A 19,011-nucleotide genomic window follows, 5' to 3' on the forward strand; every position below is an offset into this window, starting at 1 on the left:
TCCACTGTCATGTGACAATATCTGGATTCCCACAGAAATAGCAGGCGATCTGCCAAAGCTGTCTTTGATGACATGCCAGTTCATGTCCGCTTTAAAATGACAGCCATAATGAAGATCAGATATTATTTTAATTGCATTTAATTCTATCTTATAAATATTTAACCAAAATATTTAGCATTGGACATATTATTCCGCTGTGCTTCAGGGAAATGTATTGTTAATAGGTTAAATAAATTCATACCAAGACATTCATGGACATATACAGAAGCACAGCACGTCATATCATACCTGAATGTTTTCATTTATTATCTATCTAAATATGTCTGTACTGTATTTGTTCAGTACTTTAATTGTTCAAATGTTTCCAGTCCAACATCACTACCTGAATTAAAGCCTCATAATCATCCAAATCTGAACCCATAAAGACTCAATTTTGCATTTAAAGAATGTAACTAAGTACTGTACTTAAATACAGTTTTGAGGTACTTGTACTATGCTTTAGATTTCCCATTTTATGCTTTTTTATGCAGTTCATACCTACTTTATATTATACTTATACAATAAAAAATATTGTACTTTTTTTACTTACATTATATTTATTCATTTCAGCTTTACTTACATGCAGATTTACATTACTGATCAAACTATAAATCAACTAATACATGGTGATGTATTATTAAGTATCCAGCAGTATATAAGGTAATTAAAATGAGCTCTTTAATCAATAATTACAATCCAGTATTATAATATGAATCTGAAATGGGCCATTCTGCACAGTGAGTTCTCTCGTTATCACTGCTGAGCTTTTAAGTTCTCGGTCATCCTCTCTTTTACTTTTTATCCCGTGTTTATCACCTTATAAGTTTTAATCTGCTTTTAACATTTTATTGGATTTATTGTTGTAGTTTTTGTGTTTGCTGAATCGGCGGGTTCTTAATTTTCTTTTCCATTTTTCATCTTTATTCCTGGCTTTTATTTATTATACCATTTTATAATTGTATAAACTAATTGTATTTATGTATTATCTATTCTGTTGGATTCTACTCATTGTCGTCTATTTCTGCTTTCATTTGCTCCGTGAAGAACTATTGGCTGCATGTTTACATGAAAGGTGTTTTATATATATATATAAATAAAGTTTGTAATCACTGAAATATCTGCACTGATTATGATATATATTATATACTATTTCATGTCAAAATGGCTGCTGTGAAAAAAGGTCTGATGTTGATAGAAGTTGACTTGAGGAAGATTTCAGACTTCAATCAGCGAGGTGAAATGAGTGACTTTTCTTGTTACAGTAAAGATGTGCACTGTAGGGGGAATCCTCCTGGTAAGACACTATGGCATCATCTTGTGGAAAAACCCTGTTAAATCACATAAAGTCTTTACACACACAAGCCAGCAGAGGGAAACCCAGACCAACAAATTGCTAAGCTGGAGCAAGGTAAGCTCCTCACGAGCCTATACCCTGTATCTGTAGTCTTGTCTCTGCTCTTTTATCTACCAGGAATGCACATTTGCCTTTTTCTTATTACTGGGACAAAAAAAAAAAAAAAAGACTGAAGAATCATGATGAATCAAACGCACCATTACAACAGCTTTAAGTGATTCAAATACCTGCTGATGTGAACAAGAACAAACACACCTTTGCCCGGTGTAGTGTCTCTTATAAACAGGCATGTCCTCTGCCATGGTGACATTTGCAGAGTGGAGCCCCATGCCAAGCTTTGGCAGCGTAAGGCGTGCTAAATGAACGGCCTTGCTGATGGGGATGGCAACATTAATTGTACAGCGGGGCTGTGGTCGGAGAACTGGGGCAGGCACCTGCTGCAGAAGTGGGTGAAGATGAAGAATGCTGTCCTAGATTGCCCACCAGCTCACCTTAAACCCAACCCGCCAAATTAATCAACTCTTCAGAGGCCATCCGGTTTGTCTGGGGCAGGCATCCAAGGAGGGAGAGGAGCCTGTTTTAAGGCACAGGTCACACAGACCTGTAGGAGCCTCCTCCATTCAAGAGGAGAACAATACCATGCCGCAACAGTGTAGAAAGGCACTGGGGTTTAGACTTGCCCTGCAGGATGGAGTGGTAAGATGTAGCCTGTCTTGAGCCATCTGTCTCTTTGTCTCTGCGCGTTCTCTCATGAGATGCGTTTTGAATGTGCTGGGGTAGAAAACGCTGCTGAGGAGGGTGATGTTTGATGAGGTGCGCTGAGACAGAGGGGGTTTAGGAGGCCCATAGGGAGCACAGATGACTAACTCACTACTCCTCCTAATCTAGGACAAGCACACCTAGACATCCTTCATGACTCTAATGTTTTACTCGTGTTGGGCCAAAAATATGTCCACCGAGGTTAGTCAAAGTGGGTCGCCCAACGGCTTTTTTTGGATCACAGAAAAAGAAATCGTGCCATCTAAATGATCGCTGTCTTCTAAAACCCACCCTGGACGGCAAAAAAGCCTTCCCCGCCAGTTTATTTTTACAAGTATCAAACTGGGTCAATGACGCCACAGAATATGACAAAACCCAATTTCAACCGTGTTTAAAAGCCTCCAAAGACAGAGTAGTAATGCTTAAATTCCTTTTTCAAAACATTTTTATTGGTCTTATAGAAAATAAAGTAAGCTGTATCAACAAACATACAATATATACATCAATAACTTAGACACCTCAGAGAATCACGTTTAAATCCACAGTTGTTACTGTATATATGAATACATAGTACTTATCTACAGATTGCAAAAAGTACAATAATTTAATTTATAAATAGTTACAATTAACTATTGTCTGTTTTCATACAAAGTACTGCAATATTTTATTACAACCCATACAGAAAAATAACAAAAACAGATCATTAACTTTGTATTACTCGCTTTAGTCAGATTTTTATACCTTTGAAACACAGACCCACTCCATGGAGTAAGAGGAAAAAACCTGCACAGTCAACTGTTTACAAAGCATAATATCATGAAAAAAGCCAACGTCTTGAGAGCTATTAAATTCAACTGCCACACAAGTGCTGTAATTTATCCTCTCTAACAAGTTGCGTGTAAAAACAACACCAAAAAAATAAAAACAAATAAAAAAAATAAAGCCATAACGAATAAAAAAAAAAAAAAGAAAAAGAAAAAAAAGGAAATCTGCAGAACAAATTACAGTGTTAAGATCAATTTCGAATACACACTCAACACGCAATGTGAACAGAAATGCTGTGGATGATGCTACAGCAAACAATGAGCATTAATGACTGGTGTAGCAGCAGAGGAACCTCAAACGTACAAAACACATGCGCGCAACCACGCACGCACGCAAACGCACACACAGCATACATACCAAAGAAAATAAAATATTGCAAGTGGCCCTTGTGACAGAATCTATTGTAGCATCCATTTCACTCAGTGCACATTGAACATTTACATAATAGCAGTTGGTTTCAGTCACATATCCAAGTCCAATTTATGGATCCGGTAATTCAGCTAATTTAAAAACGACCAGAGTAATTAGTGAGTAAGGCTTGAATGCAACTGTCCCATGATTCCTTTAAAAACACTGTACACACTATTACAGTTTGAAGATGTCTGCTACTATAAAACAAGGGCCAATTGCGTCTTCCATTGAGGGATTCAAAAGTCTGAGGGCGAAACAAAAAAACACGTCTTTTACAAAAAAACTACAAAACAGCAAGAATTATTAAATAACAGACCATAGTCACTTTGACAATATTGATTACTCTTACATCTACTCTTTCACACCTTTCCACTGAGTTGCATATTAAGGGTCACTTTTTCACAATGGTCATTAATACCTACTGTAGCTACATATTATACACCTGTACGTGTGAGAAAGAGAGACTCGTCATCTCTAGCGGAGATTGAGAGATTGGTCGACGGTGCCACTCGAACACCTTAAAAGACACTTGACACGAAAAAAGATTCACTCCACAAGACTGCCACAGCAATAAGGACGCCAACATCGATACTGGGCTATGTCAAGAGTCAGATATATATTTTCCCACAGTTAACCAGTCAATGTAGATAGCTAAGCATGTTGACAAAGTGAGGATAGGATTACTTGCGCGCAGACAGTATAACCAGTACCCAGGTCTGAGGCATGGAGTTTTGTAGATCTGACTGTAGACCTCGTGAACGCTAAGACATTCTGACCAGCAGGAGGGTGAGATCTGGATGAAGTGCATTTCTGTTAACGTCATTACACGACTACTTTCACCTTGAGGTGTAAAAACTCCTTCAGTGTTAAATTCCTTTTAGAGGACCAGGAGAGTGATGCGACACTTGGCACAGAAGGAGCGCTGCTGGCAGTTGCTGTTGATTGTAATTCTACATGGTCGTGCTGTGTCTCTTTCTGAGTGTGGATTGAAGCCCTTTATGACATGCTTATTATATATATATAAAAAAAAAAGAAATTAAATAAAAAAAAAAAAAAACAAAATGAACAGAGCTGCCATCCCTGCCTCTTATCTAGAATAGTTTGTTCATTTTTAGAGTGACCTGTTTTGTCCTGAGCAAAACAAGTAGGAGCTTAGTGCATACAAACCCTACCGCTTTTAATCTGAAAAATCTGAAGACCAGTGGATAAATTTGCACGAAGTGATGCTGCACCATTTGGCGGTTACCCTTTAAGTTCAGTGATGCAATCTTATCATTAGAAATCGAGAAACTACCACGTTTCTCAACACAAATTTGAGGAAAACACACACACACACAAATAAAAAATAAAAAAACATGTTGACGGGTAAAATAAAATCGCTAACTTCACATTTAATTTAGTCTGTTAAAATCAAAATTTGAAGGGTTATTAATTCCCATTCCCACGATCTAATTCAGACCAATGAAGTGGCTTGAATGACTATGATAACGAAATCTTCCTCCATCAACGGAGTCGTCTACTTTCAGGTTACGGAGGATCTATTTAAGAGGGCATCCAGCACCAGGTGCAACCATTATTCAGATTCTGCAATGACAGCATCGCTTCAAGCTTAAAAGTCTTTTGAGTTCATGTTGACTAATGCCATTTCACCCAATTCTGTCGTACATGGCTCAAATGTGGTAAACTCTGAATGACAATATGATTCGTAACTAACACCAAGAAAGCGGAGGATATCACAGATGCCAATACGCACAAAGACAATTGACCTTGTTTACACCACCTAGTTTAGCTCTACAGATTTGTTTTAAATAGCACAGCGTTGACATCTATACAGTGGACGACACTGCCAACTTGTCACTTACACATCACATCACGCGCTACCCCACAGTACGCGCCTAGTCACTAGAAAAAAGCTATCAGACTTCAATAGTAAGCCACTTTCGGTACAATTGCAAAAAAGATGTCACAGGATTTTTTTTTTTTTTACGTTTTCTTTATCTGTATTTCTATAAACAATGGAAGGTAATCTACCTAGTAATAAAAACCAAGAACTCAACATTAGACAAAGTTTTCTACACCTTAACAATTCAAACAGTAAAGCTTGTGTAAAGATTTTTCTTTTGGAAATATCTGACGGCCCTGTCAACAAGTAATTACAAAAAATGCAATATATATCTTTTAAACAAAAGAACAACTTGAACATATTTTCTCTATGAGCAAAAATTATGTTTCAAAACGTCTGTGGATTTCACTGTCCCCACAAAACATGAGGATATTACTGTTATAACATTCAGGTTTTCAGATATTGTAGAAGAATCTTGTCATATTGGAATGGCACTCCGCTCCGGAACAATATCATTAAGAACGGCTGATCATTTTTAACGTTTCCACTTAACCATAAATATGCAAGACCTCTTTGTATTTTCAGTGCATACATATATTATTGCATCTACCAGTCATATCGATAATGACAAGTTCATTAAAGCCTGTCACGGACACATAAGCAGAAATAAATGCAGGATTTGGGAGCATTATTTCGTGCTTATATTCTCGACAGACGACCAACAAAAATCACAAATTGGACTAATTTACTAGTTTTGGGTTAGTCAGGCTGTTTTGAAGACATCTGTAGGATCCACACCAAGAGTTTGTTTGTTATTCATCCCAATTAAAGTCAGTGCATAATAACAAGCAAAGGGGTTCATAGTGAGATATGTGCTGGCTCTTTTTTCAGTTGATGTTGTGGAATGGACAAGGAGTAACGTCTATCATTTCTTATTTGGTTTCTGGTTGTGAGACTCGACAAATGCCAATTCTTGGGACGGAAAAACCTCAAGAGCTCAGTCTTAAAAAGGAAACAGACATCACATACTGCACCTTCATCAAGCTTTTAACAGTCTTAATTTGACGCCATGGTGGACTTTAACCACCAAATATTGCCTTCTTTAATATTTGGAACCACAATCTGTTTTTGTTTTTTGTTTTTTTTAATGAAATGTTTCAGTATTGCCAATGTGTCGCCACTTGTCAGTGATCTCATACAATTAGATTGTGTCACCCTAAAGCACAATACGTCTGCTGACAGGTACAGACTGCTGAGTCATGCTTTAAGAGTGAATTTTGGGAAGCATACTGTTAGCGTTAGTGACGTGGGTTAGAACTGAGAACTTTAACACAGGTAATCCTGCGCCGTGTTACAATGCACTGACTAGAGTTTTAGTCTTGAAAATCTTCCTCCTGCCCCTTTCTGCTACTACGACCTAGCCTCCGTTTTGGATTTGACGATGGTGATGACGCTGGTGGCACCTACTTTACCAGGGATGAGAGGCCCTATGACAGAGGCCATAGGTCCCCTGGCTGAGGTGACGGGGTTGCGGGCCACAGTCCTGGCAAAGCTTTGCAGGGCCTCATACTTTGAACGCAGAGCGTCCAGCTCCACCTTCATGCTGGCATTCTCTGTGGCCAGCTTGTCCACTTCCTGCTGCAGCTGAGCCTTTTGCTTCTCCAGCTCCTCTTTCTGGGTGACACGCTTCACCCGGCAGCTGGCAGCGTAGCCACGGTTCTTCAGGGTACGCCGCCGCTGCTTCAGCTGAAGGATTTCCTCCTTCGTCAGGCCTCGTAGATGCTGGTTCAGCTCCCGCACCGACATAGTCACCAGCTCGTCATCTGTCAGGCTGGTGCCATTTTCTCCTGGCTCCCGCTTCACCTGTAGATGGGGATTAGTTAGTGCTGGTGTTTAGTATTTAGCCTATGAAATACGTGTTATACATGCCGATTACCTTCAAGGCCTTGTTTCCCTTATTTGTGGTAGTCATGCCACAAGAGCCGCGTCCACCTGTACTGCTGGTAGGTCTGTAGGTAAGAAAAGGCGGAGTCAGTTCATAGAACAATACCACACGGGAAAAAAAAAAAAGCTTGGAGGAAGAACATTTCTGTGAAATACATAAGAAAGAATTTCCTGGCAAAGAAGATACAGCATGACTAAGTCCTTCAAATACGCAAAGCACAAAGTGGGTCAAGGACTTAACACTTCCTTGTAAGTGATGCCAAACACGTTCAGCAAGTGGTACCTGGACTATTACTGCAGCTGTCACTGTGAACAAATAACTTGGTAGTATGAATTTCCACCTCCAACACCGTTCTCTCTCTCTCTCTCACTCGAATCCTGCACTGCATTCAAACTGCAGCGTGGCGAGTCACAAGGAAGAGGACATTTAGTTGGCTGGCAGTGGTTCACGGCGACTTCTTGGAAAACAAAACTCAAAGAGAAGTCACTTTCATTAAGTGCAGCCTCAAAGAGCAGAAACAACAGAGGACGTGGATGGACTGAAACAAAGCCTTCAGCCTTCCTATTGGACACACAGCCTCAGCTGAAATACATTCACGCAGGGCAGACTTTCGTCTACTGTACGAGCTTTCCAGTCTAGACAGTCACACCTGTCTAGATTTGGCTGGTGTGCGACTATAATCCCATAAATCAATGAGAGAGGGGATATGCTGTAACTACTGCAGAGCCTCGGTTGAATAACAGAGTAACAGGGCTGCACTGCAGTTTATTCTGTCATGTCAGTGCTGAGGAAACACCACGAGAAGCTGTGCAGGCAAGAAATCTAACCTACTGGTGTTAAGATAGACACAAGGTTGGGTGCCTTCCACCGTGTGTGAGCTCTGTCACAGGATAAGTATGCACACACACGCACACACACAGGCAGACAGTTGTGGCTCTGGGTGCTTTACACTACACACGTAAATGCTGCGTCAGCGACACAGGCACCCACCACAGTCAGCCCAAGCCAGCACATTGCCTCTGTAAGCTGATTTACACAGCCCAGGCGAAGGGTGTGTTTGTGCTGAGCACATAAACAAATGCATGTGGCCTCTTACAACTTTTTAGCATCAAAACAGGAAACTGAAAAAAAAGGACCCCCACCCCACATATACATATTACTACTAATCATGTATATGTATGATGCATGCAGAAAAGCTCTGCAAGGGGGGGGTAAAAAAGGAGACGAGACGTAGCTCTGAAGTGCACTAAGATGGCCAGGATATTTCCATGGCAACAAAAGGGTGCTACAGGTGGACCGGTCACCTGAGCCAAACAGGGAGAGACAGACGCTTGTTAAAAATGACCTGAATACGACACTATCACACAGGCTGGGGACATAACATGAGGTCAGATTGTGACTCGCATTCTTGATGCTTTCACTTCAGAAAGTCCTCTGGCTCCTTAGAAAACAGCAATTTTTCCCCCCCCTGTGCTGCAGATACCCGTATTTATAAAATAAAAAAATAAAAAATAAAAAAAGGCCTTTCGCGTTCTGTGGAGGACTTTTAAAATGCGATACTTTCATCCCTGTTGGGCTGGCTATGAATAGCTGACTGATAGTAACACCTACCTTTCACCGGCCTTTGTGGTGACTCATTTCCAGTAAGCATTTGGACCACAGATGCAAAACATAATGGGATAATGGTCTGCCTGATGATGCACAGATAATGGACAAATAGACAGGAAAGTACTCCACTAATAGCTGCTGGGATGAGAGCAGGGAAAAAAAAAAAAAAAGGCTGCTTCTTCCAAATTTCATATAATCCGATCATTTCCCCCTTCAGCCGCCTAGACCCAACATTGTTCAATAAGCAGTTGGAATCTTGAAAATGCAGCGAGATGGCACATTGTCCAGGTTGAAGAGGCGTACTTGGTCACACAGCTGTGTAGGGGTAACATAGTAGGCATGGCTTGGCATGGCTGAAAGCTCACCATATGACACTACGGAAGGATTGCGCCCGGGCTGCAACCCTCCAGCACAGGCTGCTGCCAACAGACGGCTACCAATGACAGGGCATGGCAGCACAACACAGACAAGGTCCAATGCACAGCTGCTCCCTTCCACTAGCAGGCATGTCATACCTCACAGAGACAAAGAGGCCTGCTCACACAGACACGCAGAGAGGAAAGGAAAGGGAAAATCACACCTGTAATCTCTCCCCCACCACCGCCCAAAAAAAAAAGAGGTGAGAGAAATTTCAGACTTGAAGTGATTCACAACAGAGATGTCCTTGCATTTGACAAGTTTACCCCTCTTAACAGTCGCAAATGAGGAGAGCAGACGCCAATGTCTTCCTTGCATGTGTATTACCTCCTATTAATGATTTCGGTCTTCTGTCTGTGTGTGTGCCTTGCAAAAAAAAAAAAATAAATAAAAAAGGAGCAAGAGGCGAAAGGTAAGGAGCAAGCACAGGGACACAGACGTCTTTTGTAGGTGCATGCTGAATTTTTATGAATTGCCTGGAAGAACGCTGACAAATCAGAGCTGATTGCTTGCGGAGGAGAGACATCACACCCACAGGAAATAGAAATCGCTGAGTGTGGTCACCCGGAGAAAGAGAAGGAGGGGATGGGTGCGAGAGACGGACAGAGAGAAAGAGAGAGGGGGCGAAAGAGAGGGTGAGAAGAAAAGAGTGAGTGAGACAGAGAGAGAGAGAGAGAGAGAGCGCAAACAGCCTTGTGAAAAATGCACGCTCGACACATTTGGAGGAGCTTGAGAAGAACAGGTTGAGAGAGAGGGGAGGGGGGAGAAAGAAAAAAAAATACTGATCTCAGCAAGGACCAAAAACCAAGGTGCCAATTAGGAAGTTGTGAAGTTGAACTAACACAACGCGAGCAAGCCGGCCAACCTTCAAAAGCTGTCTGTGTTCAACTAAATCTATAGAGGGCAGCTCAGGAAGGTGGGGTCGGGTTAGGTTGAGACTCAAGCCGGGGTAAAAGGGGAGGGGGGGGGTTCTGGTGGGATAAATGCTGATGTGACATGATAGGTCTGGCCTTGAGTCCGTGTCATGCTTTAATGATCTCATCCCCTTCCATAGGATCTCTCCAGGGTGGAGGGGGGGGGGCTGCCAAGGATGGACACCATTAGCTAGGGGACCCTTTGTTGAGGGGGAACCGAGGCTACAGCATCCGCACACTACGCTCCCTGATGAATATTTATCACTGTCGTTTCACCGCCTAAAGGTGGGGGTAGGAGACAGGGGCGGGAGGCTGAATAAAGATGCTCAGGAGGTGATTCTTCAAGGATACATCCAAGGCTCTTCCATCAACGGCTGTCTCAAAATGGCGGTAGGCTGGTGGTGGTGGGGGTCGACGAGGAGGGGGGGTTGGATTTCTGGTACTCGAGGTGGCACGCATGGTGGTTCAGGGCTGCAGGGAGAGCCAGCTCCACTTGACAGCAGTGTAACAAGATTATCAGGGCCATAAGAGCAAACAAAAACCCCGGCAACCTGCCTCAGAATCCAGATTACGACAGCGCCTGCTCGCTGAATACTAAACATGGCTGGGGAGGACTGTCGGGGGGGCGCGGGCTTTACTGAGACATGACAGTGGATTGCATATCAGGCAACTAATCACTCGCACATGTATCCACATGGAGACGGATTACCGAAAAACCACACGAGCACATATAAAATTTAACTTGTCATGATCAATTCTTGAAAAGAAGCGTTGGAGCACTTGGCGCTTGGCAGCTTGCTAATGAAGTGGATAAAACTAGACAGTGGAGGTGCATGCTGATGAAAGAGTGTTTTCTGGAAAGCACAGGCAGCATCCAACAATGGCAACTCAGTTCTCGGAAACTAACAGATAAGTATCATCGCACACAAAACAATTCATTTCACTCCAAAACAAAAAAAAGATGAACAGCGTGACTCATTTTTGCTCATATGCAGAGTTAAAATTTCTTTGCCCTCCGTCTGGACTTGTAAAGGTTTGACATAGGAGCTATGGCCCAAATTTAAATAAGGCCTTAGATGATCGAATGGCTTTGCGCCGTCCTCGGTCTTTTGTCTTTGCTAAAAAAAAAAACCCTGCACATCGTAGACGATTAACACGACACAAAAGAAGAGAGCTGGATGTGAAGTCAGTATGATCACCTATTCAGTTTCCCTGATCAATAATGTATGAGTCTCGTAGCCTCTCGCTCCATTATCACGGACTTTCCGCAGGAAATAGAACGACGATGACCACGAAGATACTGAAAAGCACATGATGAGATAAGTGTGTGCAAATAAAAGAAATGTCAGCGCTCTCTCTCTCGTGCTTTGCCTCGTTAATTTATGCTTTTTTTGCTTATTTGTACTCGTGTCCACTTGCTCTGTCAGGGTTCAGACGCTTAATGCAGTCAGCCAACCTTGTCACTCTGCATGCCGTAAATAGCCATTCTCAACACTTCATGCCTGATCAGAGCCACTACTTTTACTCCCCTCCCTTCTAGTTTGGAGTTGAAAAAGATCGTCTAGATATTCAGATCTAATCATTCCCTCCCTTCAGCTGAGTGAAGTCAATTATCGAGCACGCCGCATGTGTTGGGTGCCATTTAACTGCAAATTAAAAATCAGACTCCTACGGATAACTCTGGAAAGAGTTACTGGAAGACTGGTGTAAACTTGTGTGTGTGTGTGTGTGTGTAGAAAACAGTGCATGAGTGTGTCTGTGTGAGAGAAAGGTACGATGGGGAAGAGAGGAGGGAAGCTATTAACTACTAAGTATTCAGAGCGTGAAATAAGAGTGACAAAAAGAGGGAGAGGGGAAATCATTCAGCAGCTTTCACAGGGAAATGTGATACGCTTGTAGTAGAGGGGAAATACTAAGCAATACTTCTGACATGTGGAGGTTCAGGGCAATACTAAAATAGCAGTTAAAAAAAAAATCGTATGCCTGTCTTGCCCTGGAACGACTGACCCTAAGAATTGGTACAGCATGACTTTAATTGAAGGGTTAAACGGCTGTCTGTACGTTTCCCTGATATTGTTCTCAGGAGCAAATGAAGTCAAGATAGATAAAAAAGACAAGACGCAGAATTTCATCGAAATGCGCTGTAATCAAATTTAATAGAAATAATTTGTACTGAACGAAATCTGTGATCGATTGTTCATCTGAGGAATTAGTGGCTCTTGCTCTAGAAGTGCCCTTTCCCCCCTCTCATACTGTGAAAGAACGACCGAACAAACTGAATTTCTACATGCCGCATAATAAAACCGAGGGGAAACTGCATGTATACTCGACTCTCAGCTTTTTTTTTTTTTGTTAGCACCTTAACCTGGGCCAGTCCCTTTTGTAGCGGACATGTTTCTAATTTTTTTTAATAAAGCATTGTGTTTAAGCACGCTTAAAATGTTCAGCCTTCTTAACCTTATCCTGGATCTTTTTGTAATTATTAAATATATAAATATGAATTCATCAATTTTAAGCCTTCACTGAGTGAAGTCAATGTTAAGTTCAATCATAATCGTGGTATTTATCTTTGAAAAAAGCTTAAGAGCTCTATTGTTTTCAGGATTAAAGCAGTTATAGAAATAGTTTTAGGCTAATAATTATCGAATCAAATGTGTGTTCATCCTGTTTGTCAGAATTTGTATGCGTTTTTTAGATATTTCTCGATGTTAAAATATTTCTTGTCGTAAGAAAAGCAGAGGGGTTAAAGATCTGTAGATGTTTGTTAACTCTATGTAGCTCTCTAGGACACACAATCTTCCACAGCTGATCATTTTTCTTTCCTACAGGAGGTTTACATACGTGACTGAACAGTGATTATTTGTCATAATGTGAAAATAAACCACCATGATGTGCTATTATAAACGTTGGCACTGAAAAAAGCCCATATGGAAGGGTACAGCATACAGAGGAGCATGTGGTACATTTATGTCTGGAATTTGCATCCAGTTCATGTGGTACAAAGTGAAAACATGAATCACCGCCCTCAAGGGATTTTTTTTATGTTCTGAAGTCACTGATCATTTGAAACTCATTTGAAGGGACCTGGGTTAGGCTGGTTTGCATTAACCGATGTCTCGATACATAGAAAATCTATTTCCGCAGCTCAGTAGCTGCTGTTTACTCTCAGAGCGGCTCTGTTAGTACAAGCAGTAGGACAGGAGAGGAGACTTCACTGGCCTTCCACAGTATCTGCCTGGAGGACTTGATTAAACAGGAAGAGAATAGCTCTTGATACTTCGGCCTTGCACTGGCAGAGGAAGTAAGGGTTGCAGGCAGCCCACACACATTGGCAAAATATCCAGGAGCTTTACTACACTGGTTGCATACATATGAAATGCATATTGCATTGACCTAACAGCTACAAGGCAACCCTCGCAGCACAAAAAGCTAAACTAGAGCAGCAACAGCACATTTGAATGCTACTGAAAGCAAAAGAATATCGAATTAAAAATCACACCTTTGATTGGAATCAACTGCACAGCTATGACTTCCCTTTTATTGAAATACCACTCTTTGATAACGCCATCAAACAAACAGAGCTCAGCAGCATCACTGAATTAAAAGAAAAACAAACACAAATCCATCATCTAATTTCTCCTGTGGAGCGCTTTGGTTCAAGTGCAGTCGGTTACCTGAAAGTAACAAAGATGCCAATTTCTATTAATAAGACGCCAGCGCTCAGTTCAAATTACGCCAAGTGATTGATGAGGTCTGCCTACAGGATGTTTGATGGAGCCCTCACACTTGATGTGGTCGGACCAAGAAAAAAAAAAAACAACAAAAACAATTACGTCACTCCAGCATACAGTCTGATTTAATAACCATGCGTTCAGTACCAATAAATAAGTCAAGTCTACCTGTACTGATTATTGCAGCTTGTCTTCACAGTGCCTTACGTGTTTTCATCTGAACTGAGGCTTAGGGCGTTGACATAAATAACTAATTTAATCACATATTTGAGAATGTAAAAAAGGGCAGAAAGACGCTTAAATGGTCGAAAACAGACATTCCTGAAGAGAGCACTGCACTCAGTGAAACTCCCCTGAATAAATCAAACTTAAATTCATTAAGTCAGTTACTGGTTATGTTAGCCATACAGAATTTGCATTTGCGTATATATTTTTTAAACATCTTATTCATGTTATCACTCCGTGTACATTTGCTGGGACTGGAATTTATTATAAAGCAATCTGGATTTGTTTGCATGTGTATCCTCTGTGTGTCTGCATTTCATTTCATCCACAACAATAATCATTCCTGCAGCGTTTTTAAAACTTTTAATTACCTTACATTTACACAACCTTCGTTAGCACACACACTCTCTCACACACACATTCTCTCTATTTCAGTGACAGCTCTCTGTTGCAGTTCTGGTGCCTAGATTGTCTTCTATTCCTGTGTGTATCGTTTTTTTTTGGATGTGTCTTGTATAAACGTACTGGATGCCTAAATTTCCCCCAGGACCTCAAGTATCTATCCATCTATATAAAAAGGTGAAAAAAGAAAATACATTTGTAAGAGTAAGATCACAAGTCTGATCCCTCTGTGTCCATCCATAGATGAATCACAACCTACGGCAGAATAAATATCAAATTGTTCTACATTGTATCAAGCGATATAGATTCATATCTTTTATATATATATAGTTTGTTTGCTGTAAGTAAAAATACATTTATAACATTTGATTATAGTCAGTGTCTACTGATGGCAGTAAAATGTATATTGGTGGGACAGAGGAAGTAATAAAAATATGAATATGAATGCTGCATCCTGCTGCATGGATAGCATAATTTAATTAGTTTAATACAGATATAGCAACGCATTTACAAAGAATCTGTTAATTTCATCAAGAACCAATATAGGCACTACTACTGGTAGTTTAATGATCTGCCTGAGCTCCTTTCCAATGTGGGTTACACTCTGCTTATCTTAGAACAAGGTCTCACTATCTTTAACCTCCTTAAAATGTGTTTATACATATCCAGCCCAGGACGTATCAGAAATTTGTCTCAGAACGCTGCATGAAAACTGTTGATTTCTTCCCGGTGCCATTCACCGGTTTTATGCAAGGTTTGAAATCACTTGTTTTTTTAAGTCACTTCACCACTGATGTGTCTCAAACATTAATCAGCCAAGATAAAAGTAGGTTACATGAAAAACGGCAGCCAGTGCTCGGCTGTATGCTTACGCTCTCCATGTTCTTGCCCGATGTTGGCTAATCTAAATTATAAACACACACACACACAGAGAGAGAGCTGTAATGAACATGCCAAGTCTAAGTCAAGTTCCAAACAGAAATTCATCAAACATTTGCTACTCTGTCTGGATGAAAGTATTACCTTGAGAAGAGCGAGCATATCGCAATGGTAAGCAATCATAATCCGCACCACACTTGCAAGAGGTTTCATCACCAACATTCCCTCCCTATTGCAACAAGGGGGAGGGAGGAAAAAAAAAAAAAACTATATTGATCTTTTTCTCCCTTCCTTCCAGGCATTCCCATTTCCCCGTGCAGCTTAAGCAGCACTTTTGTGAACAAATCCCACATTTGTGTTCCTTACTGGAGGCTATTAATTGTCCTGAATAGGCGTAACTACTCCCAAGGCACAGCTGTGTTGGCCATACAGAGGTGTTGGTGGCCAGACTGCGCGCTGCACTGTGCAAAGTCTTGCCCCGTGTTTCATCAACCTCAAATATCCTCTTCTACCCTCCACCGCCTGCCCATTCTGAGCAACGCCACTGGGTATGAGCTGTGCACTCGGTTCACCTCTACGGTATCCAGTCTTATTTTATCTTCGCTACCTCGGTGCAAGAGGCGATAAATCTCAGAGCTGATCTCCACCACTCCCTGCCTCCATCCACACACCATTGCCAGCCCCATCGGGGTCTTACATGGGCCCTCATCTGTTCTGGTTACCTGCGGCGAAAAAAGGCAGAGATGGGCATTACGCTTTATTGCAAAGCCGAGCTTCTGATGTAGGGCCCGGCCTGTCTGCTAAACACACTTCAATGCCCCCCGCTCGCATGAACAGAGATGATGAAATAAGTTGGATATCTGAGCAACAATGGGCAACTTCTATCTGTTTAGCCCTGCCTATCTATATATGCTCAACAGTTTCCAAGGTGACTTTTCAAAAAATTGCACAGAGATTCTCCATGGATAATTCATTACCTGCCCTCCATAAGCATGCACTCTAATAGGCAGCAAATTTCATCATGTCACACACACACACACACATGCGGGGGGAAACAAGAGCATCTGCCAACACCAAAATAAAAGAAATGAAGGGTTATACAGCATGAAATAACATCACAAGCCAGCCGGTACTCTACATACTATTTAGAAACCAAAAAAAAAACATTTATTTACAGCCACACACACACACACACACCCCAAAATACTTATTTCCTACAGTAGCATTTCATTTCAGATACCACCTAAATTATGTGTTGTTTTCAACTTCCCATACATCCCATAATTACACATGACCCAATTAAAAAAAAAAAAAAAAAAAAAAACAGCCACTCAATGCAGGACTCCATTACAATAACACAGACATAATATATTGCTTATCATGCATTTTTAAAATGGATCTGACATCGCTGGTTGACACTTTAAAGCACTTAGTCCAGATGTACTCACACCCCGTTTGTTGATGTGCATCATGACAGCGCTGCAATAAAAACGCACATTCTCAGCTGAATGTAGATGAGCCCTATTGACAAACGCATGGTGGGTCCATCACTTGATGCTCATGGCTTTGAGGGACTGACTTGCACGACAGATCAGCACCGTTTCGATCCATCTCTTTTTTATTATTATTATACGGCGGCTTTGCTTGATAAACATCGACCCCCTTTTTATCCACCGAGCAGACCTTTGTCCGGTGGTGCCATATTATTTCGGGGTGGATTCTAAATACATCATTGTGATGATTCAGCACGATTAAAAAAAAAATACCGCTACTTGTTTGCTGGCTCTGATAATAAAACAATACTGTGGTTAACTGGCTTGGATGTGATGTTAACACACAAAAAAAGCCAAGGACGGCGGGCTCTGCCATTGTTACAATTAAACCAGTGGTTAAATGAATTGTCACTTCAGGTGAACCAATTCCAACACGAGACGATGGTTTTAGTGGAAGCTAAAGATTAAATCCACGCACACACACAACAAAAAAAAGCACACCGCATTGCACAGATGTACAAAAATCACATTCATGTTTTTGTTTTTTGTTTGTTTTTTTTGCAAAAATGACACGAGGATGAAATGTTAAGAAAAAAAAAAACCCAACCTGCTCGCGCTTTAAACCGCTGCCTCGGCTCGCTCTTCTTCTTCTTCTTGCTCCCTTTTCACAACGAGGTGATGAAGCAGCAGGTTTGAACAGCGAGAAGCGCATGAGTTGACAAACCAGCAGCGAGAAGCGCTGTGATACAGTGGGACATGCGACGCCTTCCTCGGCAATAAAAAAAAAAAAAAACTATTTCTCATATATTTAAAAAAAAAAAAGCCCTAGTTACACCAGTCTTGACATTCCTCGGCTCTTATCTCCAAGCCTTCACAACGCCTGTTTGTCAAAGTGGCAAACAACTCCCCGCCTACAAAACAAGCAGGCGAGGAAATCCCCGTCCTACTATCACTGTAGCATTTACAGCGAGCGGCTCCAGCAGTCCTCACAACTCGTAAAAAAAATAAATAAATAAATAAAATTTAATCACAGTTTACGCGCCGAACTGCTGACCGTCGCGCGACATCACACCCCCGAAAATATGAATGACATGTTTTATTCGCAGCTCGCGAGCGCGTACAAAAGATTAGCTGCCGTCTCAGCATCAGCCTCGAGCCGTTGGCAATCCCCCCAACGGCTACACGAGCGTTTCCGGTAGGCGCCTTCAAAATAAGCCCGTTAAACCGCTCGCCTGACTCGGATGCTCTTATTTTGAAAAGCACCCCCGCTCTGTGCATCGCGCTAGCTTGACTTGGCATGGTGAGAAGCTAGGCGTGCTTAGCTTCCGAAAAGCTAGCCGCGGCCAGCTTGTCAGCGGCGAGGCGAAGGCATGCACACTCAGCATAACAACACCGCGACTCTCTGTTTGGTTTACGGACCCACCTGACTTAAAAATGACGCTCCCTCTGAAGTTGTTGCTGTCAAGCTCCTCTTCTTACGCCGTCACGACGATGACCGAACATGAGAGGCGCCGCTGAACGTCGGTTACTCTGACAGAAGCGTTAGCGCTTCCAAACGCCAGCTCGTGCTCTCCTTGTTGATTCCTTTCTCTTGTATCGAAGCCAGACGTCATCATGTTTGGTCACGTGCCTTCATTCATGAAGGATCTTCTTTCCTCTCCAGAAAAAAAAAACAAAAAAAACATTTTAACCAAAAATACACCACCTATAATTACCCTGTAGCTGCCGGTGCATGTTTGGTGACAGGAAAAGTATAACTGTTTTTTTTTTTTCCAGTGTGCATTCGCACAAATAAATCACAGCCACAAAATGTGATTTTATATTTAATGGTAAAAGGGTTTGATTACATTTTACAGTTTATTTGCATCAGAAAATATAGGATTTGACACATTTTGTTTAAGGAAATAAGACCCTGTAACTACATCATTTCAAATATTTGATCATTTCAGATCAAATAGAGTGAAAAAAGAATTTCCCCATTGAGGGATAAATAAAGTATATATATAAAAAAAAAATTGAGACTGTATAAATACACACTGAACTGTAATACAGTGTTGGCTCAGAGCTTACCGCTTCACATACCACCTGAATTGTATTGTACTGTAACCAGCTATAATTACTCTGTAGCTGCTAATACATGTTTGGTGACTGGAAAACTATACTGCT

The 19,011-nt window shown here is 41.4% G+C and overlaps 1 protein-coding gene across 7 annotated transcripts; it reads right to left on the reverse strand.

The window, feature by feature from the left end:
* Positions 1-2,589: 2,589 nt before the first annotated feature.
* Positions 2,590-18,600, reverse strand: LOC104918330 (transcription factor MafG). Of its 7 annotated transcripts, none has more exons than XM_027285619.1 (6): positions 18,269-18,600; positions 15,719-16,074; positions 15,497-15,581; positions 15,346-15,377; positions 7,168-7,240; positions 2,590-7,094 (listed from the first exon to the last, which is right to left on the reverse strand). In XM_027285619.1, the coding sequence occupies exons 3-6, from the start codon at positions 15,572-15,574 to the stop codon at positions 6,642-6,644; spliced, it is 636 nt and encodes a 211-aa protein (XP_027141420.1). In that variant the 5' UTR covers positions 15,575-15,581; positions 15,719-16,074; positions 18,269-18,600; the 3' UTR covers positions 2,590-6,641. The 7 variants fall into 7 exon arrangements, with proteins under 7 accessions (XP_027141420.1, XP_027141421.1, XP_027141422.1 ...); XM_027285620.1 differs by lacking the exon at positions 18,269-18,600 and adding an exon at positions 17,453-18,261; XM_027285621.1 differs by lacking the exon at positions 15,719-16,074.
* Between the last annotated feature and the right edge of the window lie 411 nt (positions 18,601-19,011).

This window comes from Larimichthys crocea, chromosome XII, assembly GCF_000972845.2.
Source record: "Larimichthys crocea isolate SSNF chromosome XII, L_crocea_2.0, whole genome shotgun sequence".
NCBI classification, from domain to species: Eukaryota; Metazoa; Chordata; class Actinopteri; family Sciaenidae; genus Larimichthys; species Larimichthys crocea.

Excerpts from the sequence above, each read along its gene's own strand:
- LOC104918330 (XM_027285621.1), bottom strand. The coding sequence starts at position 15,574 with ATGTTGGTGATGAAACCTCTTGCAAGTGTGGTGCGGATTATGATTGCT. Across the intron at positions 15,378-15,496 it reads ATATGCTCGCTCTTCTCAAG|ATTAGCCAACATCGGGCAAG; the intron begins GTAATACTTTCA and ends TTTATAATTTAG. Across the intron at positions 7,241-15,345 it reads CGGGCAAGAACATGGAGAGC|ACCTACCAGCAGTACAGGTG; the intron begins GTAAGCATACAG and ends TCTTACCTACAG.